This window comes from Lethenteron reissneri, chromosome 3, assembly GCF_015708825.2.
Source record: "Lethenteron reissneri isolate LAM-NWPU_2019-01 chromosome 3, ASM1570882v1, whole genome shotgun sequence".
Lineage (NCBI taxonomy): Eukaryota > Metazoa > Chordata > Hyperoartia > Petromyzontiformes > Petromyzontidae > Lethenteron > Lethenteron reissneri.
The window spans coordinates 9,351,731-9,377,142 of NC_083781.1; the positions used below are offsets into that span (position 1 = coordinate 9,351,731).

Sequence of the window (25,412 nt, forward strand, 5' to 3'; positions counted from 1 at the left end):
CCGTCGTGGCTGTGACGGTTCCACCTGAAGACGGAAGCTTGTGTTGCCTCCGAAACGTCGTGATTTTTATTTTTATTTTACTTTTATTAATTTTAATGTTTGACCCACGTGACTTTACCGAAAAAACCTAAGAATATGAATCCTTGCAGTCACGAAAGCTTCAAATCTAGAATTGTTTTATATTTATATTATTTTATTTGAAAAAATAAAGAAATATTAATTTATTTATATCAATATTATTTCATTATTTCCCTTCTACGTGACTTTACCGAAAGAACCAAGAATATAAAGAAATTGTTATTTTTGCACGCTGTGTTGGGGCTGGCCGGGCCGTGCCGGGGGAATCCCCTCTCACCGCCCACGAGGGAACCCCCGGAAGTGCGTCACTCGGCACGTCCGTTACAACCGGAAACAGCTGACTGCCCGGGCACAGGCGCAGGACCACGTGAAACGCAGTTGGGGAAGTCACCGTCTCTTCCCTCTCCGCTCCCTCCTACGGCCCTCTCTGGCCACTCCTACGGCCCTCTCTGGTCACTCCACGTTCGCATGGCGAGCAACGAGTTTTGCTCGTGACTCGTGCAGAGGTTTGGCGCGTGGCTACACGTCAAGACGCTCGTCGACTACGCTTGGCTTGGTGAGGGCGAGACGCGCAGACGTTGAGGGTTGTGTTGGGGGGTGGGTGTTTAGATTGTTGTCCGCACCTCCGATGGGCACGCTGGGCTACGTATGGTGCGAAAGAAGTTGAACGCACATCTTTTTTTACGCCTCTAACTAACTTGCAAGCCACACACTCGCGCTAACCTCCAACCCAAACAACTCTTAACTCTTATACCCCTCTTGGTTTGAAGCTTTCGTGACTGCAGGCATCCCATGCTCTTTGGTTCTTTCGGTAAAGTCACGTAGGTAGAAAACTAAAACAAAACAAAAAAAACAATCTATCACGACGTTTCGATCGCAACACAAGCGGTCGTCCTCGGGTAGGAAAAAAAATGATCCAGCAGCGTCCCTGCTGAGGCAGCGAGAGAGCTGTTACAACAACAACAAGAGGTTATTGACGTGGCGATAGACAATCACACCCCTGCCAGACACACACTCCAAGCCCTCTCTTGATTCCGAACGACTCGCCACCGATCTTCTTGGTTCTTTCGGTAAAGTCACGTAGAAGGGAAGTAATAAAATAATAAAAATAAACCATAAAATAAAATAATTCTCACGACGTTTCGGCTACAACGACTTTACCGAAAGAACCAAGAAGATGAATCCCTGCAGTCACGAAAGCTTTAAATCGAAACTCGCCACCGATGTTCGCGCTCGGCAATCCGACTCACATCGCAGTCGGCAAACGGCTGCTCCTCCACCGGCTCCAGATCATAGCGAGCGATCTCGTTTAGGTCTTGGCGCCTGGGGTTTGTTTTGACCATACTTCACCACGCTGGGAGCCGGGTTGGGGGGAGGTGGAACGGTGAGGGCGTGCGGTGGCTTACAGGCCCCTTCGTGCGGACGGTGATGCCCGCTAGGATTATGAGCCTCACCTTACCACAGCGGTCGGGAGCCTATGGCTCGCGAGCCCATATATGGCTCTTCCAGTGACGGCATATGGCTTCCCAGACAATTTTGAGTTGAAAAAAAAAATCAGTTTGGAACTGATTTTAAAATACTTAAATAAATTTCACGGGTCACGCCTGCACGAAGCTCAACCTCACCACGTATGAACCAGACTACAAGGCCATCAGCAAAACCACGCAGCACCAGAAGTCGCATTAAAAGTAAGACATATTTAATTTATTATACGTTAAAAATACTATATGGCTCTCAATGAAATATATTTAGAAATATTTGGCTTTTATGGCTCTCCCAGTCAAAAAGGTCCCCGACCCCTGCCTTACCATATGGATAAAAAAGTGTGCTGTACTTGGCCCTTCCCCCCTCTCCAACCATTATATAAACGGAGTGGTAGCTCTTTCAATCTCTCATTTACTTGATACAGCTGACGGTTCCACCTGAAGACGGAAGCTTGTGTTGCCTCCGAGACGTCGTGAATTTTATTTTATTTTACTTTTATTAATTTTAATGTTTTACCTACGTGACTTTACCGAAAACACCTAAGAATATGAATCCTTGCAGTCACGAAAGCTTCAAATCTAGAATTAAGGGATGTTTAAATTGACCTTCGTGCGGACGATGATGTCCGCTGGGATGAGCAGAGAGGGACGTGGAAATCGACCTCCGTGCGGACGGTGATGCCCGCTGGGATTATGAAGAGAGGGATGTTGAACTTTGGGGAGGTGGGTGGGTGGGTAGGAGGAGGAGCGGCGCTATGGATACGGCGTGGGTCGCGACGAGTCGTGGCGCGGCGTTGACGCGGGCGAGGGAGGCGGCAGCAGCAGCAGCAAGGGAGTTAATACACGGCTCTGGGCTCTCTGCCACGGCGTGTGAACATCGCGACCACACGAGGTAAACGAGATATGTACTTGGGGGGGGGGGGGCGTGGGGGCGATTCGACGACATCGAACCAAGTGGGGGGCACCCCAGCCATGGTAACGCCGTACAGAGGTCGAGTGTCAGAGGTCGCAATCGGGTACCCGATACCCGTACCCTACCCGATACCCGGCTACCCGTACCCGTTTGCGACCTTGGTGCGGCCGGGTACGGGTAGGCCGTGAGTCATTGGTGAGTAACCGTTTGTCACTCATTTCGGGTAGGGTACGGGTAGGGAACGGGTACCCGTTTGCGACCCTGGTGCGGCCGGGTACGGGTACGGGTAGGCCGTGAGTCACTGGTGAGTAACCGTTTGTCACTCATTTCGGGTAGGATACGGAACGGGTACCCGTACCCGGCCGGGTACGGGTACCCGTTTGCGACCCTGGTGTGGGTAGGGTACGGGTAGGCCGTGAGTCACTGGTGAGTAGCCGTTTGTTACTCATTTCGGGTAGGGTACGGGTACGGGTACCCGTACTCGGCCGGGTACGGGTACGGGTACCCGTTTGCGACCCTGGTGCGGCCGGGTACGGGTAAGGAATCAAAACCCGTTTGCGACCTCTGTCGAGTGTACGGTGCCCGGAGTATTCCTCCGACCAACGTAGCCAAGTGCGATCGAACGACAGCCCCCCGTGACTCGGAACGGCATGGGGAGGCCCTCATCCAGCAGTGATTCGACACGAGGGCTGTACAACTCGTTAGAATTGTAACAGTGTACCGCAACCTTGGCTGGGGTTTTTCCATCTCGTTTCGCAACGACATACCTGGCAACCCATATGGTTTATCCCGTATTCTTGTACAGGGAAATTTTATTTTTAGGTCCATACGGCGTACGGCCGTTTTAATGCGGGCAAACAAATGATTTGTCAATTTGTTTGTGTTTCTCTCCTTGTCATGGGACTTTGTAGGATGAACGGTTGAGACGAATAAGGGCACGGGGTGACCAATAAGGTCTAAGTTGGTCTCTAATAAGGTAGGGCGCTGGTAAGGGATTGACGGGTATGCAATGATGTCGTTAGGGATGCACAGGTAGCAGCTACCGGGCGGGCGTGTGGGCGATGCAGCGGCGGTGTTGGTGGACAATCAGGCCGGGCGTCCAACGGGGAGGAGAGAGTGAGAGGAGAGAGTGAGAGGAGAGAGTGAGAGGAGAGAGTGAGAGGAGAGAGAGAGAGAGAGGAGAGAGAGAGAGGAGAGAGAGAGAGAGAGGAGAGAGAGAAAGGGAAGTGAAAGAGCAGAGAGAGAGAGAAAGGGGAGAGAGAGTAAGGGGAGTGAAAGAGGAGAGAGTGAGAGGAGAGAGTAAGGGGAGTGAAAGAGGAGAGTGAGTGAGAGGAGAGAGTGAGAGAGTAAGGGGAGTGAGAGTAAGGGGAGAGAGTGTGAGAGAGAGGGAGAGACGTGAGTGGCGGCAACGACAACGACGACAACGACAACGGCGACGATGGACGCCCTGCGGCGCCTCTACGTGGCGCTGTGCACCGAGGGGCGCCAGGAGCCGCTGGACTGCGTGCTGAGGCAGATGCGGGAGGACGGTGCGAGCCAAGGCAGCGGTGACTCGGACGGAGCTCGCCTCGACCTGGCCGGGCAAGGCGTCCCGGCCGACGCCTGCGCCGTGCTGGGACGAGCGCTCGCCGACGACTCCCTGTTCGCGGAGCTGTCGCTCGCCGACTGCATGCTCAGCGAGGAGGGTGGGTGCGGGCGACGCGGCGGGCTTTACCCCTCTCACGTCATGTACTACCGGGCGCTACCACAGTGGCTCGGAGATGGTGACTACCTCGCTTGGTAGGTCGTGGGTTCGAGCCCGACCCTGACGCCTGCTGCTGTATATTTGGAGTTGGAGTGTCTCTCTCATCATCATCATCATCACGGTGGCTAGGAGATGTTAACTACCTCGCTTGGTATGCAGGAGGTCGTGGGTTCGTTCCCGACCCTAACGCCTGCTGTATATTTGGAGTTTGAGTGTCTCTCTCATCATCATCACGGTTGCTAGGAGATGTTAACTGCCTCGCTTGGTATACAGGAGGCCGTGGGTTCGTTCCCGACCCTGACGCCTGTTGTATATTTGGAGGGCTGCATGTCTCTCTCCATTTCCCCGTGGTGGCGTGGATTTTTCTCCGGGTCTTCCGGTTTTCCCCTCCACATTTAGAATCAACGTGCGTTTCGAGTGTTTGGTTGCTGCTATAAATATCATTTTTGGCCAGGTCGCTTCTGGGAAAGAGCTATGCAAATCAGTGGACCTTACCTGGTAAAGCTAAATTAAATTTCGATTTAAAGCTTTCGTGACTGCAGGGATTCATCTTCTTGGTTCTTTCGGTAAAGTCACGTAGAATGGAAATAATAAAATAATAAAAATAAAACATAATAAAATAATTCTCACGACGTTTCAGCCACAACGCAAGCAGCCGTCCTCAGGTGAAGAACAGGTCTGTCGAGAAGGCAGAGTCTGAATGACACACTCCAGGCTTGGAGCGTCTATTTAAGCTGGGAGGGAGGAGGAAGAGCGCCTTGACAAAATAATTTGCATATCAAGAGGATTTTTAGCATATTTATGGTAAATGCAGATATGCGATTGATATGCAAATTCTTTTGTCAAGGCACTCTTCCTCCTCCCTCCCAGCTTAAATAGACGCTCCAAGCCTGGAGTGTGTCATTCAGACTCTTCTCGACAGACCTGTTATTCACCTGAGGACGGCTGCTTGCTTTGTGGCCTAAACGTCGTGAGAATTACGTTTTATTTTTATTAAATGTAAATTGCTTTAGAGTTTTGTATGTATGTTGAACTTCTTTCGCACCATACGTAGTTACCCGTGCTCATCGGAGGTGCGGCGAAGGACAACAAACTAAACACCCTGGGCGACAGCGTCGCTCGATTACGGGGACACCAGATTACCCATGTATCATCAGTTGTTATATAGTTTACGTGCAATTGTATTGAGGGACTGTGTGCTGGGACTGTGTTTGCCGTTTTTCTGCCTTGTCCAAGCTGGGGATTTGGTGTACTTATGAAATTTGAACTTACGTACTTTATTTATTTTTAATTTTTAGCGATTTGCTTACCTTTCCTATACTTTTGCACTGCTATCGTTTTTGCCATTGTTTGTTGCAACTTTATTACCCACCCCTACTGGACTTCTGTGAAAAAGAGCTTCATGGCTCATCGGATTTCTCCAGGATTAACACAGATTCTGATAGAATAATAATAATAGTGACACTGAGTTACTGCTTTATGCAGCAAAGCCACACGGAGTCCTCGGAGCCTCCTGAAGGTAAAAACGCACGCGGGTGCGTAACGAGGAATCATGAGTGGCCGTCGCGAGATGCCATCGATAGTCGGTTGATAGTGCCGCGTTGCAACTCGTGGATGGAATGAACGATCGATCGATGGGCGGTGCGGTTCTTGCGTGCGTGCAGGAGCGGCGGTGTTGGTCCAGGGCCTCTGCTCCAACGTGAGGGTGCGAGTGCTGGACCTGAAGGTGACAGCCACTCTCATCTTGTTACCACCACCACCACCATCATCACCACCACCACCATCATCATCATCATCACCACCACCACCACCACCATCATCATCACCACCACCACCACCACCACCATCATCATCATCACCACCACCACCACCATCATCATCATCACCACCACCACCACCATCATCATCATCACCACCACCACCACCATCATCATCATCACACCACCACCACCATCATCACCACCACCAACATCATCATCACCACCACCACCACCATCATCATCATCATCACCACCACCACCACCACCATCATCATCATCATCACCACCATCATCATCATCACCATCGTCATCAGTCCACTCGCGAAACCCACTTCCGGGCTGACCCGTGTCTCGCGCGTGCCGCTGCGTCACACAGGGGAACAACCTCCGAGCCAGGGGAGCCGAGGCCTTGGCCAAGCTCCTGCGACAGAACGGCAGCATCCAGCGGTAAGGGATGCGCACGGACGCCCGTCTGGAACGCTCTTGCTTCCAGCATTAGGAAGCCACCGCAGCTATGCACGTTTTAATCTAGATTCAAAACTCATTTCTTGACAACTGCTTTTGATTTTCGATTTAAAGCTTTCGTGACTGCAGGAATTCATCTTCTTGGTTCTTTCGGTAAAGTCACGTAGAAGGGAAGTAATAAAATAATAAAAATAAAACATAACATATAATATTATTATATTATATTATTATGTTTTATTTTATTACTTCCCTTCTACGTGACTTATTATTTTATTACTTCCCTTCTACGTGACTTTACCGAAAGAACCAAGAAGATGAACTGCTTTTGATGTTTAGTTTGTTGTCTTTGCCCCGCACCTCTTGATTAGCACGGTTGGCTATGTAGGGTGCGAAAGAAGTTCACCCATGTTGTTGTAACGCGCGCGTGCGCACGCTCTTAGGCTGATCCTCGAGTGGAACTCGCTGGGCGTGTCGGACGCGAGCTTCTCGCTGCTCGCCGAGTCGCTCGGGGTCAACTCCTCGCTCGTGCAGCTCGACCTCCGCAACAACCAGATCGACGCTCGTGGCGCCGGCGACATCGCCACGGCCCTGCGGCGAAACGGGACCCTGCAGGAGCTCGGTGAGGCCTCACCACCATCATCACCACCATCGTCACCATCGCTCCCACCACCATCACCACCATAACTACCACCATCACCACCACCATCACCACTATTATCACCACCATCATCATCTTCATCACCACCATCATCACCACCACCATCACCACCACCATCACCGCCACCATCGCCACCATCGCCACTACCATCGTCACTACCATCGCAACTACCATCGTCACCACCACCATCGTCACCATCGCTCCCACCACCATCGCCATCATCGCCACTACCATCGTCATCATCGCCACTACCATCGTCACCATCGTCACCACCATCGTTACTACCATCGTCACCATCGTCATTACCATCGTCACCGCCACCATCGCTCCCACCACCATCGCCACCATTGCTACTACCATCGTCACTACCATCGTCACCACCACCATCGTCACCATCGCTCCCACCACCATCACCACCACCATTACCACCACCATCGCCACCACCGCCGCCACCATGGCCCGACACACGGGTTTGTGTGTGTCGGCCGTGAACCCCCAGACCTGCGCTGGAACAACCTGGGGCTGCTGGGAGGCCGGGCGTTGCTCGAGGGCCTCCTGCAGAACCGCGCGCTCGTGCGGCTCGAAGCGGCCGGCAACAACATCCCCAGCGACGTCATCAAGGCCATGGGTACCGAGCGGCGCCACCGCCACTGCTGCCCCCTGCACCGATACTGACCCCTGCATCGAGACTGCCGCTTGCACTGATACTGCCCCCTGCACCGATACTGCCCCCTGCACTGATACTGCCCCTTGCACCGATACTGACCCCTGCATCGAGACTGCCGCTTGCACTGATACTGCCCCTTGCACCACCACTTCCTACCTCAATTGCACCGTGGGCCATTCTCAATTTTCCATCCCTGTAGAGACAACGTTACCCAGCCTCGCTTGGTCCGTTGGCCCCCCCCCCGGTCAAGACCGCCGGTGCCCTGTGCCCCCCACCCCCCCCCACCGCCCTCGTGCTAAACCACATTGTAATCGTACCCTCCTGTCACGTGCGATGACGTCGTGTGGCGGTGCAGAGCAGGCGGTGGGCCGCACGGCGGAGCGCAACGCCAGCGCACGCGAGGCCCAGGGACGCACGCAGCTGCTGACGCGCGAGATCGGCCACCTGCAGCACGAGCACAAGAAGCAGGTGCTGCTCCGGCCTGCTGCCGCTACTGTCCACGCTTGCTGATGATGTTGCTGATGCTGATGCTGCTGCCGCTAGTGTCCACGCTTGCTGATGATGTTGCCACTACTGTCCACACTTGCTGATGTTGTTGCTGATGCTGCTGCCGCTACTGTCTACGCTTGCTGATGCTGCTGCTGATGCTGCTGCCGCTACTGTACACGCTTGCTGATGATGTTGCTGATGCTGCTGCCGCTACTGTCTACGCTTGCTGATGCTGCTGCTGATGCTGCTGCCGCTACTGTCCACGCTTGCTGATGTTTTTGCTGATGCTGCCGCCACACTGTCTACGCTTGCTGATGGTGTTGATGATGCTGCTGCCGCTACTGTCCACGCTTGCTGATGATGTTGCTGATGCTGCTGCCGCTACTGTCCACGCTTGCTGATGATGTTGCTGATGCTGCTGCTACCGCTACTGTCCACGCTTGCTGATGCTGCTGCCGCTACTGTCCACGCTTGCTGATGATGTTGCTGATGCCGCCGACGTTACTGCTGCTCGTGCGACTGATGTTTGCCTGCCGCGCGAAATTTAAAATATTTTACAATTTTGTCGTATTGCTATCGCCATAGTAAGATCGAAATATCGTACGTCGGACCATTGTAAGTCGGGGACTATCTGTATATATTTAAACGATTGTGAAATTAACTACATTGACTTGGTTTTCTTTTTGTCAGTTCCTGGACCTGATGGACACCATTGAGAGGCAGAAGGAAGAGATGGCTCGGTCTAACAGGTGAGCGAGCGTGCAACTGTGTGCGTGTGATCGCGAACAGCACTTGCTCCTACACTCTTTCTGGGGCTATACGGGGGATCTTTGCCTTTGATCGAGACCCGCAGTGACACGTAACCAGTCTCGATCAGAAGCCCCTCGGTGTAGTCGTGACCACCATCATCATCAGCCACGACCAATCCACTGCTGGATGAAGTCTTCACCAAGCCTCGGCCATCTCTCACGGTGATTGTGGCAGTCCTCTCTGCAGCGTTCCCTCCGCGTGCTGCGTCCTGCCCAACCCCACTCACGCTGCCTGCCTGTCGGCATGGTGACCACGTGTTGAACCTGTGTGTTCAACTCCCGTGTGTGTTCATCTCTCTGTTCACCTCCCGAGTGTTCACCTCCCTCGTGTGTTCATCTCTCTGTTCACGTCCCGAGTGTTCACCTCCCGTGTGTTCACCTCCCTGCGCCCTTGTAACTCCGCGCGTGTTCACCGCCGTAGCCTCTCCCCTGCGCTTCTTTGCGCACTTTTCAGCCTTTGTTTTTCCGCGCAAAAATCCACAAACGAGAGGAGAACGTGGGTGGATTTGAGTGCAGCGCGTTTTGTGCGAGCCTGTTGATATCCCCTGCCTTGCGCCCGTTGCATCTATACGTGAGCGAGGTGACTTACACATCTCAAACGTTTAAACTCGGACTAAACTATTTTTTTATTTTACCAGCTAAGGGCCACTGAGCTATACAGCTCTTTTTCAGAAGCGACCTGGCCACGAATGATTGCTCAATGAAGTGACTTACCACGTGGAAATTGCTAGCAGCCAAATACTCTGAACGCACGTTGATTCTAAACGTGGAGGGAAAAACCGGAGGACCCAGATAAAAATCCACGCGACCACGGGGAGAGACACATGTAGACTCCAAATATACAGGCGGCAGGGTTGGGATCGAACCCACGGCCTCCTGAATACCAGGAGAGATAGTTACCATCTCACCCTCACGGTTTGAAAGGGCACCCCCAGTGCCAGCTGCCCCTGTGCGGCAACAAGGTAACTTGACACCTGGCCTGCAACCGGGTAGCACGGCTCGGCTTCTGCAGTGGAAAAGCAACCCAGAGCGTCCTGACCTGTGCCGGGCTGGCTCGGTTGCCCAGTGGAAATGAGGTTAAGGGAGAAGCGGTGAATATGTCTCGGTGATCCTCACCCCTCCCCCCATCATGTCCGGCGATCAGGACTTCCGTGTCTCGCCTCGGTCAGCTCCACAGCGCCTTGGACGAGAGAAAGTCCGCTGTCGACGCGCTTACGGCCAGGCGAGTGTGTATCGCTCTCTTCCGCTCTCCTACGCTCTCCTACACTCTCCTACACTCTCTCTCTCTCCGTCTTCCTCTCTCCTTCCCTCTTTCGTGGACAGATCCCGACACTCCTGCCGAGATTCCAACTTCTTTTTAACACTTTTCCACTCCCAACTAAGATCGAGCACGTTATTGCATGAAGTCCGTCCGTCCTTCCGTTGGCCCGCCCACTCGCTCACTCACTTGCTCGCTAACTCGCTCGCTCATTCACTCACTCACCCATCCGATCGCTCACTCGCTCGCTTACCCGACCACCCACTCACTTGCTCGCTCACTCGTTCACTCACTCACTGACTCACCCGATCGCTCACTCGCTCGCTTACCCGACCACCCACTCACTCGCTCGCCCACTTGTTCGCTCTTCCTGCTTACCCACCCGCCCGATCGCTCACTTGCTCACTCGGCCGCCTGCTCGCTTGCCTGCTCACTTGTTCACTCCCTCGCTCAACCACCCGCTCGCTCGCTCACTCGCTCACTCGCCCGCTCGCCCGCTCGCTCACCACAGGCTGCAGATGTCTGAATCCAACGCGAAGCTCGGGGAGCATCGTGTGCGCGAGCTCAGCGAGCTGCTGCGGCGCACCGACGACGAGAGGGTGACGGCGAAGAAGACGTACGCGCACACGCTGGCGCGGGAACGCGAGGTGAGTGCAGCGCTGGCAAGGGCAGCGCTGGCGAGGGCAGCGCTGGTGAGGGCAGCGCCGGCCGAATCTGGTGCCGTCCATAAGCGGGGTGCGGGGCACTATGAGTCATAAAGATGATGCAGTATGAACAAGTTTAGATTTGAAGCGTTCATGACTGCAAGGATTCATGCTCTTAGTTTTTTCGGTAAAGTAATACTTTTATTAATTTTAATTTCATTTTTTACCTACGTGACTTTACCGAAAAAACTGAGAGTATAGTATGAACAAAATTTGGTGTAAAGTTGCGTTGTTTGAGACGGACCCCACTGAAAACTGGGCACATTCATCAGAGCTCTGCTCAAAAAACTCGGAAGCGAAGGGAGGGGGAGGAAACATTTTGCGATGCGCTAAAGGTGCTTACGGCCCGGCGGATTTTCGTGCCGTGCGGTTTCCCCGCAGGAATGGAGCCGCAGGGAGGGCAAGCTGCAAACGGAGCTGAGCACGGCGCGGGAGAACAACATTGAGTTGCAGCACAAGGTGAGCGGCACACCAATCACCGGGCCCCAGAGCACCCCCCCCCAACCCCCAATAAACACAACAACAACATATTCTTAGGTTTTTTTCGGTAAAGTCACATAGGTAAAAAATTTAAATTCATAAAAGTAAAATAAAAATAAAATAAAAATCACGACGTTTTGAAGGCAACACAAGAATATGAATACTTGCAGTCACGAAAGCTTCAAATCTACAACAACAACCATGATGATAATTGTTTTTTTACCCTTCTATCTGGCAACAAAACTGACACCTTTTTTACAAGGAGTCATGTTTGCATAGACCACAATACCTGCAGTCGTAATGCAAACACTAAACATAACTCTGATAATCTGGTCCAACACCATGTGAGATTAGGCTCTAAGGGAAGCTGTCTCGGGTGTGGACCAATCAACTTCAAGGACAGTACATACATTATCAGAGTTATGTTTTTGTTTGCATTATGACTGCAGGTATTGTGGTCTATGCAAACATGACTCCTTGTAAAAAAAAGGTGTCAGTTTTGTTGCCAGATAGAAGGGTAAAAAAACAATTATCATATTTTTTACTGGCAAATGAGGTTCCAATGGTGTAAATGCTTACCCCGAGCTCTCATACTCTGATGGTGCATTGTCTTTGAGTTGTGCGCCTTTTGGCATCATCTGGTCCAACCCATGTGAGACTAGGCTCTAAGGAAAGCTGTCTCGGGTGTGGACCAATCAACTTCAAGGACAGTGCATACATTATCAGAGTTATGTTTTTTGTTTGCATTATGACTGCAGGTATTGTGGTCTATGCAAACATGACTCCTTGTAAAAAAATGTGTCAGTTTTGTTGCCAGATCGAAGGGTAAAAAAACAATTATCATATTTTTTACGGGTTCGTACCGATTGTCTCACACGTTCACAACAACGACCGTCTCGCAGCGCCGAGCGTGAAGAGGATCAAAGGAAACGGAAGAAGCAGCCGGGTGGTAGATTAAATGTCAGAGAGCAATGGTAAACGATGAGAAGAAAGCTGTTCTGTCATAAAGACGTGTTTTTAGTCGAGACTTTAAGATGGCAATATTCTCGGAAAGCCACATCTCCAACGGTGGGGGAGTTCCACAACCGGGGAGCCACCAACGTAAACCCCTGATCACCCGAAGGATGTACTCCACTCACTACACTCACCCCACCACTCTACCACTCCACTCACTCCACTACTACACTCACTCCACCACGCCACTACACCACTCCCTCCACTACACCACTCACTCCACCACTCCACTCACTACTCCACTCACTACTCCACTCCACTCACGACCCCACTCACACCACTCACTCCACTCACTCACTCACTCCACTCACTCCACTCACTCCACTCACTCCACTCACTCACTCCACTCACTCCACTCACTCCACTCGCAGCTCTTCCCACTCACTCACTCCACTACTCCACTACTCCACTCACTCACTCACCCCACTCACTCCACTCACTCACTCCACTCACTCACTCCACTCACTCCACTCACTCCACTATTCCACTCACTCCACCACTCTACCACTCCACTCACTCCACTACTACACTCACTCCACCACGCCACTACACCACTCCCTCCACTACACCACTCACTCCACCACTCCACTCACTACTCCACTCACTACTCCACTCCACTCACGACCCCACTCACACCACTCACTCCACTCACTCCACTCACTCACTCACTCCACTCACTCCACTCACTCACTCCACTCACTCCACTCACTCACTCCACTCACTCCACTCACTCCACTCGCAGCTCTTCCCACTCACTCACTCCACTACTCCACTACTCCACTCACTCACTCACCCCACTCACTCCACTCACTCACTCCACTCACTCACTCCACTCACTCCACTCACTCCACTATTCCACTCACTCCACTCACTCCACTCACTCCACTACTCCACTCACTCCACCACTCCACTCACTCACTCCACTACTCCACTCAGGCGGAGCGGGGTGCGGTGGCTTACCCTCGACCTGCGTGACTCACTCTACTACTCCACTCCACTCACTCCACTACTCCACTCACTCGCAGCTCTTCCCACTCGACCCCCGCACGCGGCTGGAGCCCTCCCCGCGTGGCCGTCTCCCTTTCGCCGCAGGCGGCAGAGCTGGAGCGCAGGTGCCACGTGCAGCAGGAGCAGATCTTCCAGCTGAAGCAGGACCTGACTCACAGCGCTGCCGACCTGCGCCTCCGAGTCACGCAGGCCGAGGGTGAGCCACCGCACCCTGCTCCGCCTCTGCCCCACTGCCCACCTGCGCCCGGGCAGGCGGCCGTGTGCATCGCGCCCGCGTCATTCAACCAAAACCCAACGTTTCAACGTCTCCGCTGTTGAGGATTTAAGAGGAACACGTCATTGAATGTCATCGGTGGCCCAGGCTGAGACCATCGGGTTCACTCACATTTAAGAAGTACGCTTTAGATCACAGGCGGCTGCCCGGATTCAAACTCAGGGTTCCAACGTTTTCAAGTCTCCCCCTGCTGGGATTTAAGCGGAACATGTCATTGAATGTCATCGGTGGCCCAGGCTGAGACCATCGGGTTCACTCACATTTAAGAAGCCGCTTTAGATCACAGGCGGCTGCCCGGATTCGAACTCAGGGTTCCAACGTTTTCAAGTCTCCCCCTGCTGGGATTTAAGAGGAACACGTCATTGAATGTCATCGGTGGCCCAGGCTGAGACCATCGGGTTCACTCACATTTAAGAAGCCGCTTTAGATCACAGGCGGCTGCCCGGATTCGAACTCGGGGTTTCAACTCCACGCTGACCCATGGCCACTGTCCACCTCGGCGAGTGATGGTTTCGTGAGGCCAGTCAAGAGTGGCTGGTTAGCCATTTAGTTGCTTCGTCTGAGAGTTGGTGAATTGCAGATATACCCACTCTACCCACTCAAACAAAGGCAAAGATCCCCTGTATAGCCTTAACAGACTGTTGGGGCAAGTGCTGTTAGCAACACTTATAAAAGCTGGCACGGCGCACGAGGGGGTGGGTGGCCAGCACCACGCCCGACCGCCTTTGTCTCCCCAGTAGCGATGTTTACACACCGCACCAGGTAATCATTTGAGGCTGACTCGAACTAAGACCGGTTCAGATAATCGTCACCGGTGTAGGCCGTGTGCGATAATTGAACTCGGGTCGCCGGGTTAGTAGCGCAGCGCGCTAACCGCTACACTACCCACTCGTCACCCACTCACTCACCCACCCACCGACTTCAAATAAATATTTGTGGCAGCGCAAGGTCACGTGGTCAACGGTTTGGAGTTTGTAGCGGCAGTCGCACACAGAGAGAGAGGTCTTTGATTCTCCCCTTTGTGCGTCGGGTATCCACGTCACCCGTGGCTTCCGTGGACCCGGCAGCATTCAGTGGTTGTGGCCGACGGGCCGATGAGCCGTTGCCCGGGGAACGTAAACTGAGCGGCGTCGCGCCGCGTGTTACAGAGCGCGTCGAGGAGGAGAAGAAGCGATTCAAGCAGAGCCTTGAAGACGCCGAAAGCCTTCGTCAAAAAGAGGTGACGGCACAACGTTCGCTTTGCTTTTACGTTAAAAATAAAACAAATAATAGATCTTCCCGCGATTCTATCGGCTGTCGCTTAACGACGCTGTGCCACGGACAGGTGTTCGTTATGTGGCAGTCAGATTTTTTTTGTATTTTAGCCAAATTAGGAAACCCGAGTTAACAGCGATGGCTGTGTTCATTGGGCACGCAACCTGTACGTACGTTGAACTACTTGAGCACCGTACGTGCTAATCGGAGGTGCGGGGAAATCGGAGGTGCGTTGGCAGTGGTGCACAAACGCAGTGAACAACAGCAACAACACTCAACACATTCGTCCGTAATACTGCGTGGGAACTTAAAAAATTAACCCGTAAAAACAAAGTTTTTCACTATAAATCCTTTATATGCGTGGCATCGGGGCGGCTAGAGTCCTCTCGTCCTCTGGCTTGAGATGGCTGCCACCTATGGGTCAGATGATTGTCTGCCACCATTAAGCAATTGGTAATTAAATATTAAAAAAATTTCCCTAAACAGTGTAAAATTTGGGAAAATTAATTGTCTCGCACAACGAGTCTGTGTGCAAAATGTCAGCTCGATTGGATCACGGAAAGTGGGTTAAAAAACGACCGAAAGATTTGCACGGTCGTAAGCAAGCAAGCAAGCACGCAAGCACGCAAGCAAGTGAACTTAATATAAAGGATTTAAAAAGAAAAGTATATCATGGCCTACATCTCGAGCAGTGGCCCTTCACAGCACACGGGCCGCACTACCTCTCTGGCCTTTCTTCGTGCTGTTGTCGGTTTATCGACGAATGTGTCTGTATGTACGTCGCACCACACGTAGCCAACCGTGATAATTTGGAGGGGCGACCTAGCCCTGTTGCAGCTTCCCTCCTGTGGCAATCTGTGCCCCAACGTCACTGCAGGCGTGTCACATGCCTGTAGTGAGCGTGTCGTCCGTAGTGACCGTCTCGTTCGTAGTTAGGGTGCCGTCTGGATTTACCGTGCCGTCCGTAGTGACCGTGTCGTGCGTAGTTAGGGTGCCGTCCGTCCTGTCCGTGTCGTCCGTAGCGACCGTGTCGTCCCTAGTGACGACCGTGTCCTCCGTGCCGCCCCCGCGGCACGCACCCACCCTTGGCCCTCAGGTGGAGCACATGAGCCGCCACCAGTCCGAGTCGGAGCGGTGTCTGCTGGAGCGCGTCCAGAGGCTGGAGAACACCCGCTTGGCGCTCGAGGAGGTCCGGGTCGTTCCGTGAGCGTTTGGGTTTCCGGCGGTGTCAGTTGAACGCGATCCGATCCGACGTCGGATTGCGCAATGCCATACAATGTCAAGTCTCGCGATGCGATATCAAATTTTATCGACGTAATCTGACACGTGATAACTTTTCGCAATGTTGTTATCGCAACATCAATTTGCTATATCTCTGTAATTTTGCACTTTGCCGTACTCCCAGCATGGTTCTTCTACTGCAGTTCTCTCAGCATGAAGCTGCCGTTACATGAACTACGATAATGCTGTCACTTTAACACCACGTCATCCATTCCTCCGGAAATCGTTTGCAAAGCACCGATTGAGTGGATAACAGCTATTGCGAACTGCTTTTGTTATTTCTATAAACATTGTCGGGGGAAAAAAACATTGTGAATTATTTTCTACGAGCAACGATAATTGCCCGAAACAAAACGGACGATTCGCACGTGCCAGATATTTCGATTTATATATATTCTTGGTTCTTTCGGTAAAGTCACGTAGAAGGGAAATAATAAAATAATAAAAATAAAACATAATAAAATACAATTCTCACGACGTTTCGGCCACAACGCAAGCAGGACGGCTATTGTTTTTAATTATGTTTTATTTTCATTATTTTATTATTTCCCTTCTACGTGACTTTACCGAAAGAACCAAGAAGGTGCCAGATATTGTTATAACGTACGACGTATCGCAGCATCGACGCATTACAGCATCATTGCATTGCCGCATCGTAATATTGCCGCATCGTAACATTGCCGCATCATAACATTGCCGCATCGTAACATCGCCGCATCGTGGCGACCCTGACTCTAACGCCGAGCGACCTCGTCGGTGTGCCGACGTCGCAGGACCTGTGCCAGGCCCGGGCGGCGCTCGTGACGGAGCGAGCGCGGGCCGAGGAGGAGCTCGCGAAGGCGCGGAGCCAGGCGCGTCACGAGGAGGTGAGAGGAGAGCGCCGAGGTGCCGTGGGATCGCTCGGCATAGGGGGGGCGGGGGCCCGGCGCTGGCACGGCGAGCGGAGGACGCCGTTTCGCGAGGCCCTCTCCGCCGATGAACCTCCTCGGTTGTTCGTACAGAACTTGGAAGCGTCGCCCCATTTGAAGCGTCGCTTCGGCGATGCACTGCTTGCGCAGACGGTCTGCTGCTTCTGCTCCGCTGGCCTGAACTACCTGGTGGGAGGTGAGGGGGGAGTTGGTGGTGGGGGGAGGGGGGGGCTCGATTCTCTGCGTTGGTGTTCTGGCCCCCTTCTCGCGAATGATCTGCGGTGGAGTTCAAAAGCTCGTGAGGCTGCGATGACGCAATAACAAATATTTGTATTTAGTCCTCCATTCGGCAGCCGGCCGCGTCGCTGTCCTCTCTCCGAAGTCAGGCCAACACTGCAGGTGGTGAGCGTGGCCCTGGCTTGCATTGCCGTGTGGGGCGGAGCTACGAGACAGGGGGCGGAGCTACGAGACAGGGGGTGGAGCTACATGACAAGGGGTGGAGCTACATGACGGGGTGGAGCTACATGACGGGGCGGAGCTACATGACGGGGTGGAGCTACATGACAGGGGCGGGGCTACACGATAGGGGGCGGGGCTACACGACAGGGGGCGGGGCTCCACGACAGGGGGCGGAGCTACACGACGGGGCGGAGCTACATGACAGGGGGCGGAGCTACATGACGGGGCGGAGCTACATGACGGGGCGGAGCTACATGACAGGGGGCGGAGCTACACGGCAGGGGGCGGGGCTACATGACAGGGGGCGGGGCTACATGGCAGGGGGCGGAGCTACATGACGGGGTGGAGCTACATGACGGGGGGCGGGGCTACATGACAGGGGGCGGAGCTACATGACGGTGGGCAGGGCTAAACGGTGGAGGTTGATCATGCGAATAGATTCTCACGTCTGAGTGAACTCTCCGTTCAGGGAGATGACAGTGATCGGTGACAACTCATCCAGGCTGTGCGACACACTCGCTTCTTCCTCTTCTTTCGTACGGCTGATGTAGAAGCAGAGCGACGACTACAAGTTCACATTCAGGTGGACAACCGCGTCAGGAGCAGCGGAGTTGTGTATCGCCGTGATGTCTTCTTCGTATTTGTGGATCGCCGTTGCGTCGTTACACGTTGTCACGGTCCGCTCTGGACGACCACAGTCGCACACTCGCTACACTCGGGGAACAATGTTGGAACCCCTTTGGTACCTCATTTGCCAGTAAAAAAGAAAAATATGATAATTGGTTTTTTACCCTTTTATCTGGCAACAAAACTGACACCTTTTTGTTACGAGGAGTCATGTTTGCATAGACCACAATACCTGCAGTCATAATGCAAACAAAAAACACAACTTTGATAATGTGCGCCTTTTGGCGTCATCTGGTCCAACCCATGTGAGACTCGGCTCTAAGGAAAGCTGTCTCGGGTGTGGACCAATCAACTTCAAGGACAGTGCATACATTATCAGAGTTATGTTTTTTGTCTGCATTATGACTGCAGGTATTGTGGTCTATGCAAACATGACTCCTCGTAAAAAAGGTGTCAGTTTTGTTGCCAGATAAAAGGGTAAAAAAACAATTATCAACGTTTGGCTGACGGACGGACTGACGCTTGTGCCGCGGTGACAGCGCCAGCGCACGTCCCAGCTGGAGGAGCGGTGCCGTCTGCTGGGCCTGGCTCGAGACGAGGCGGAGGCTCGCGCAGCCCAGCACGCTCAGGCGGCCGCCGACGCCGGCGCCAAGAACGCGCGGCTCCTGCTCGACGCGGAGGCGCTGAAGCGACGCGCCGAAGAGCTCAGCCATGTGAGGCTCGCGTGTCCGGTGACGGGGGGGGGAGGGCGTGGTATCTGGATTGCAATCGAAATTGCGCTCAATTTATAAATTGCGCGCAATTTATAAATCGCACGTGCGATTTCGGCACCGTGCAGTCACGTTGCAATTGTAATTTGCACTTCAAGTCTAAATTGCGCACCTCGAAGTAGTTGGTCATTTGTACGTGGATTACACAAGGCACGGTGAATTGGTCATTTGCATCTACAGTACGTCACCACGGTAACTTGTGACTTCAATGTATTTTGCTCAAACTGTGGCGCCGGAGAGAGCCGAAAGGCGACCGGGTGGGTAGGAGGATTCACAACGGCCGTGTCGGAGACACTCACCTAGCCCTGCCTGCTGTGAGGCCTCGGTTTGAGCCCTGGGCCTGGGTTTTTATCTCTCTCCCCATCTCACGAGGTTCACAATGGCCTGTAACCGAGCCGTTCATCTGTGCGTGCGCAGACTTAAATCCGCAACGAGGCTGCATCGTTTCTGACCACGAATGGGGGGGGGGACGGGTGGCGTCGTGCTCGGTTGTGCAGGAGCTGGCCGGGAAGCGGGAGGAGGTGGCGGGGGAGGTGCAACGCGTCCGGCTCGAGATGCAGGAGAAGATCGGACACCTGGAGGCGGAGAGGACGCACCAGGAGGGCCTGCGCGAGAAGATCGCCGCTCTGGAGCGACAGCTCAAAGGCAACGAAACGCTCGGCTCGCGGCGGCGGCGCAACCGGCTCGGCGCGGGTCCGGCCGGGAGACTGGCGCCAGGGAATCCGAGGCGCACGAGCCGGATCTGGCCCCACAACTTCATGTCGTACAGCCCGCGGCCCAACGAGGTCGATCGCTTGTAAACAGCCCGCAAACGACGTTATGCACGGGCATAAGTAGTACTAATCACATACCTGCATTTCCCATAAATATGCTAAATTCCTCTTGATATGCACATTCTTTTGTCAAGGCGCCTTCCCCCCCCCTTCCAACCCAGCTTAAATATACGCTCCAAGCGTGGTGCTGTTTCATTCAGACGCTGTCTCCGCGACAGACCCGGTCTTCACCTGAGGACGGCTGCTTGCGTTGTGGCCGAAACGTCGTGAGAATTATTTTATTATATTTTATTTTATTATTTCAAATCTACGTGACTTTACCGAAAGAACCAAGAAGTTGACCCACCCGTCGCTGCGAGCGTCCTCACCGCACCCATCGGTTACTCCGGGAGGGGAGGGGGGGTGATTATTTTTCCCAGCCAACAACGCGCGCCGCGTCGCGTTTCCAATCATTGTCTACGTGTGCTCAGTTGCTTCTCAGTTTAACACGTAGGCTTTCGCGACCAATATTATTCATAATCAACGTTTTTGGGTTTAGATCGCGTTATTTATAAATGTGTCGTAACGCTCCACCACCCGACACGGCCAGTTGCTTCTGTCACCGCGGATGGGGGGCCGCCCCCTTGTGCGGTGACAGAAGCGGTGGAGGTGTGCGAGAGCCACGGGTGGGGGGTGGGGGGGGGGGGGGCGTATTATGTTGCGGAGCATCTTAACATCCGGAGGACACGGCAATAATAATGATTTCGATTTAAAGCTTTCGTGACTGCAGGGATTCATCTTCTTGGTTCTTTCGGTAAAGTCACGTAGAATGGAAATAATAAAATTAAAAAATAATAAAAATAACTATTAAAATAAAAAAAACTTTTATTTCCATTCTACGTGACTTTACCGTAGAATGGAAATAATAAAATAATAAAAATAAATATTAAACATAAAAATGTAGCAAGGTTTCTTTTTATTATTTTATTATTTCCATTCTACGTGACTTTACCGTAGAATGGAAATAATAAAATAATAAAAATAAATATTAAACATAAAAATGTAGCAAGTTTTCTTTTTATTATTTTATTATTTCCATTCTACGTGACTTTACCGTAGAATGGAAATAATAAAATAATAAAAATAAATATGAAACATAATAAAATAAATGTTTTATTTTTATTATTTTATCATTTCCATTCTACGTGACTTTACCGAAAGAACCAAGAAGAATAATAATGACGACAACTGCGTCTCCTTCCCCCCCCGCCCCACCCAGGCCAGGCGAGCAGCCACAGGGAGAGCTTGCGGGACCGCGACTCGGAGATCGCGTCGCTGCGCGAGAGCGTGCGCGCTCGTGAAGCAGAGGCGACGCGCGCCAGGGAGGAGGAGGCCCAGCGGGCACGCGGGCTGCAGGCCGCCGTGCTCACCTACCTGCACGGCGCACCGGCGCTGTCGCCCCTCGCCGCCAGTGCCCACGCGCGCACCTGAGCGCACCTGTGCCGAATTTGCCGGGGGGTGCCCGTGGCGAAAGGCGGTTGGCGTGGCAGCGTGTGGTTAGCATTGTGCCCTGGGTGTCAGCGAATTCAGAATCATCGTAATCTTTGACTTAGGCCGGAGGAATCCGATGAGCTATGGAGCTCTTTTTCACAGATGTACAGTGTGGGCAGGTGAGCAAGTTCCAACAGCAAACGATACAAAAAGAATGATAGGAATTAAATAGTTGACCACCCCCTCCCCTACCCCACTCCTATGTAATAATAATGATAATTACTTATTTATCCAGGTAAGCCACACCGAGTCGTACGACTCTTTTTGAGGAGGGTCCTGCATTGGGTGTTTATTGAAGACGTTTTCAGCCAATTATCTACGAGTTGTGTTTATACGCGGGAGACTGGAGCTTCCCGGAAAAAACCCACCCAGCGCCTTTACGCGAGGGGGCAACACTCGATCCCCGTGCAGATGAACACACGGCGATAAAGTCCACCTGCTGTACTGCCTTCTCCTGGCATGCCAGGGTACGGCAACCTCCTCAACGCCGCACGGGAAGGGAGTTTCACAAACATTCGTGCGGCGATCCACCATCCCTCACTGCTGCCTCCACAGTGCCTCTTCGTAGCCCAGCGCCTGCCCCCCTTCGGGCCCGTGGGCCTCTGTGCAGTTGCACCGCCTGCGCACTGGCCCCACCCACTCTTACAGGCAGAGCCGTCCCCAGGGTGCGGCGAATCGGGGCGACCTCCCCAACCCCGCACCTCGACATCAAGGCGTCAAGACGTAATACTACCGGCGTAGGGGGCCCCGGGCCCCGCTACCCTCACTTCCCCTAGGATGGCCCTGCTTAAGGGCATGGTTGTAGGCAGACGTAGCCAGGACCTGGTGGACGCTCGGAGGAAGACCGCTATCGGAAATCGTCTGTGGGTGTTGCCAGGCCACGCGGCAATCGTTTCCTCTTTGGCAAACAGACCCACTGTTTGCTCGTTGTATTTACGACCGTCTTATCAAATCACCATGGCGACGACCTCTTATCAAATCACCAGGGCGACCGGGTTCTGCGGTCTTGAAATTGAGTCACTGCATGAACTGGCACGACGCAATCTCAACTTCAATCAGCCGCCAAATTATTTCGGCTCCACCGAGTGCACACGAGGCGTTCCCGACTCCAGGGATGGATCTCGGGGCAAATTCCTGCCTGTTTTTGTTGCCCAGTCTAACCCCGACTATCACGAGCTTAATAAGCTACCAAATGTATTGGCTTGGCCGACACGGTCCCGGTGGTGTCAGAACGTCATTTCTCAGTGTCCACTTGAAACATTTGCAAACATCTTGGTTTCGTTGCCGGTTTCTAAATGTTCTGGCCTCATACTGAACGATGCGGGCAGAAGGCGGTGGTGATATCACTCCTCCAATGCTACTTTGGTAGTGGGTGGGGCCTACAAGCAGTAGGCTGGTGCAAACATCTAAAAGAGTCAAATAGGCCGCTCAACTGTTGAAGGGGCTCGTGGTTGAGTGGGTGTGGTCATGATAAAGTGGGCGGGCCAGCTCGCCACGAGTCCTGGTTGAGCCTCTCAGAAAAATTGTAGCCTCAGTTGATCAAATCGTGCCTCGGTCATCTGCACTCAGCACTGCTGTGTAAATGGACGAGAGTTGGTCTATCCCAGGGTAAATGGAATTGGGTTCGCTCGATTAGACATCTTGATCGATTTATCAAGATGTTGAATGAGATCGTTGATCGCCCGAACACGTGACATGCCGACTTGTGCTCCAGCTGTTGACCAGCGTGGCTGAGTGAATGCACCGGTGGTGATGTCACTCCTCCAATGCTTAAGTGTTATAATGACCTATCGATTACACGTGGGCAGATTCACCCTGCTTGCAAAAAAAGGGCTTTACATGGGCATGCTGGGTTTGGAATCGGTCGCCGTTCCTCACTTGTTCGAGGGTTGGTGACTCAGCGCACACGTGAACAGAAAGACGATGGCAAGTAGATACAGTATTCAAAGAAGCAATAAAAAAGCAGTTGGATGTTCTACACAGGTGAACAACACATACACAACTAATACATCGCGCTCAACAACACGCAGTACCTTAAACCGAACACATCGCAGAACTATGCCAACACTAGAACCGGCGAGAATCCACGCATTCACTAATTTTGTCGCCAAATTTACACGTGTTGCATTATCCGCGTTTGCCATTTCTCAGGGCCCACCAACATTATCCCGGGGACACCTCTGGGGTTCGACTGCACGCACAAATAAAGCCACCAGCCTCTGCTTGGCAACGCAATAATGAGAAGTTTGTCTGTGCTGGGCCAGACCTTGCCGTCACTGCGAGGGGGTTAAAGTTCACAAAAACATGGCCAATGGTGTTTTGCTGTAAACGCGGACAAGTTTTTTTTGTACGGATTTCAGTGGTTTTTTATGTCCAGGGTTGGGGGGGCATGTAATTGTTTTTATTCGAGGACTTATTTTGTACATTGAATCAAAAGGTAATTGTCAATTTTTTTTATTTGGATGGTTTTTGTCTTAAATGTGTTTGAATGAATGGCTTGGTAAACAATGTTGATGAGTTTTTTTTTTTCCCTCTGACAAGAAAATCGTTTTCAATTAAATTTAACGTTACTTTTCCAAAAAAAGTATCGCAGCGTTTTATGAAATTGTGAGGAAGTGTTTGTCAAGATCCGATTAAACCTGCCAGCTATTTCGAAACGTTAGAACAGGGCCTAACAGAATTGATCCAATGTCCACATACTTAGGCCTCCGTTAACGAAATAAGCTCAACACATTTGTCAACACTGTGGCCTTAAAGCGAAATAATGTGACGTTTCGGGCAATTGCCCCCATTCATAGGACCTACAATTATTTATTGACTTGTGTTGAGTTTTTGTATTGCCACATAGAATGTTCGGTTTTTCTCTTGCGCCATAATCGCTTTCATTACTCTTAACTCTGCTTCCCGCCCCATGTCCTGCTGATCACAACTTCCTCTATCTGGCTACACATCCCAAACTACTTTTGTTACTGGTAGGAACCACCTGGTTCCACCAGCCCACGGGATTATTGTGTCCGTCCGTCCGCCGTGCATCTAAAAATGGGAGGGGTCGAGCTGGGTGGAGAGGGGAGGGATTGGGTGGAGAGGGGCTCGGTGGGGAGGGGTGGGGTTGGGTGGGGAGGGTGGGGCTGGGTGGAGATGGGAGGGGCTGGGTGGAGATGGGAGGGGTTGGGTGGAGAGGGGCTGGGTGGGGGTGGGGCTGGGTGGGGAGGGGCTGGGTGGGGAGGGGCTGGGTGGGGAGGGCTGGTCACCTCGTGGTGCCCTTATAAAACTCAACGTTTAACCTACTCACGCCGGCTTGTGCCCGCCCTCACAGTCGGGCATATTTGCGGAATACACCACGCCGCCGTTGACCCTGCAGGCCATTGACCGAGCAACCCAACGTTCCTACCAGCTCCCTCCGCAGGAATGTGTTTTTTTTACCTATGTAAAGGCCCACTGAGCTATATAGCTCTTTTTGTCGGAAGCGACCTGGCCACAAATGACAGTTCAACGAAGTGGCTTATCACGTAGACGTTTAAAGCAGTCAATTAGCTCCAAACGCAGGTGTCTAAATGTGGAGGGAAAACCTGGAGAAAAACTCACGCGACCACGGGGAGAGAGAGACACGCAAACTCCAAATATACAGCAGCAGCAGGCGTCAGGGTCAGGATCTAACCCACGACCCTGTATACCAGGCGAGGTAGTTAACATCTCCTAGTCACCGTGATGATGAGAGAGAGACGCAAACTCCAAATATACAGCAGCAGGCATCAGGGTCAGGATCTAACCCACGACCTCCTGTATACCAGGCGAGGTGGTTAACATCTCCTAGCCACCGTGATGATGAGAGGGTCAAGATCTAACCCACGACCTCCTGTATACCAGGCGAGGTAGTTAACATCTCCTAGCCACTGTGATGATGAGAGGGTCAGGATCTAACCCACGACCTCCTGTATACCAGGCGAGGTAGTTAACATCTCCTAGCCACCGTGATGAGGGTCAGGATCTAACCCACGACCTCCT

The 25,412-nt window shown here is 52.5% G+C and overlaps 1 protein-coding gene across 4 annotated transcripts; it reads left to right on the plus strand.

The window, feature by feature from the left end:
- Window positions 1-411: 411 nt before the first annotated feature.
- LRRC45 (leucine rich repeat containing 45) lies at window positions 412-23,939 on the plus strand. 4 transcript variants are annotated; one of them, XM_061557663.1, is made up of 19 exons: window positions 412-634; window positions 2,302-2,454; window positions 3,498-4,160; window positions 5,884-5,945; window positions 6,356-6,426; window positions 6,885-7,063; window positions 7,602-7,730; window positions 8,125-8,237; window positions 8,949-9,007; window positions 10,212-10,289; window positions 10,837-10,972; window positions 11,411-11,488; window positions 13,616-13,727; window positions 14,954-15,024; window positions 16,156-16,248; window positions 17,114-17,206; window positions 18,874-19,047; window positions 19,602-19,749; window positions 21,136-23,939. In XM_061557663.1, exons 3-19 carry the CDS (start codon window positions 3,914-3,916, stop codon window positions 21,345-21,347), a joined length of 2,055 nt encoding a protein of 684 aa, XP_061413647.1. In that variant the 5' UTR covers window positions 412-634; window positions 2,302-2,454; window positions 3,498-3,913; the 3' UTR covers window positions 21,348-23,939. The 4 variants fall into 4 exon arrangements, with proteins under 4 accessions (XP_061413647.1, XP_061413656.1, XP_061413638.1 ...); XM_061557672.1 differs by lacking the exon at window positions 2,302-2,454 and having other exon boundaries at window positions 3,387-4,160; XM_061557654.1 differs by lacking the exon at window positions 2,302-2,454.
- Window positions 23,940-25,412: the final 1,473 nt, after the last annotated feature.

Excerpts from the sequence above, each read along its gene's own strand:
- LRRC45 (XM_061557663.1), top strand. The coding sequence starts at position 3,914 with ATGGACGCCCTGCGGCGCCTCTACGTGGCGCTGTGCACCGAGGGGCGC. Across the intron at positions 13,728-14,953 it reads CCGAGTCACGCAGGCCGAGG|AGCGCGTCGAGGAGGAGAAG; the intron begins GTGAGCCACCGC and ends CGCGTGTTACAG. Across the intron at positions 15,025-16,155 it reads AAAGCCTTCGTCAAAAAGAG|GTGGAGCACATGAGCCGCCA; the intron begins GTGACGGCACAA and ends CTTGGCCCTCAG.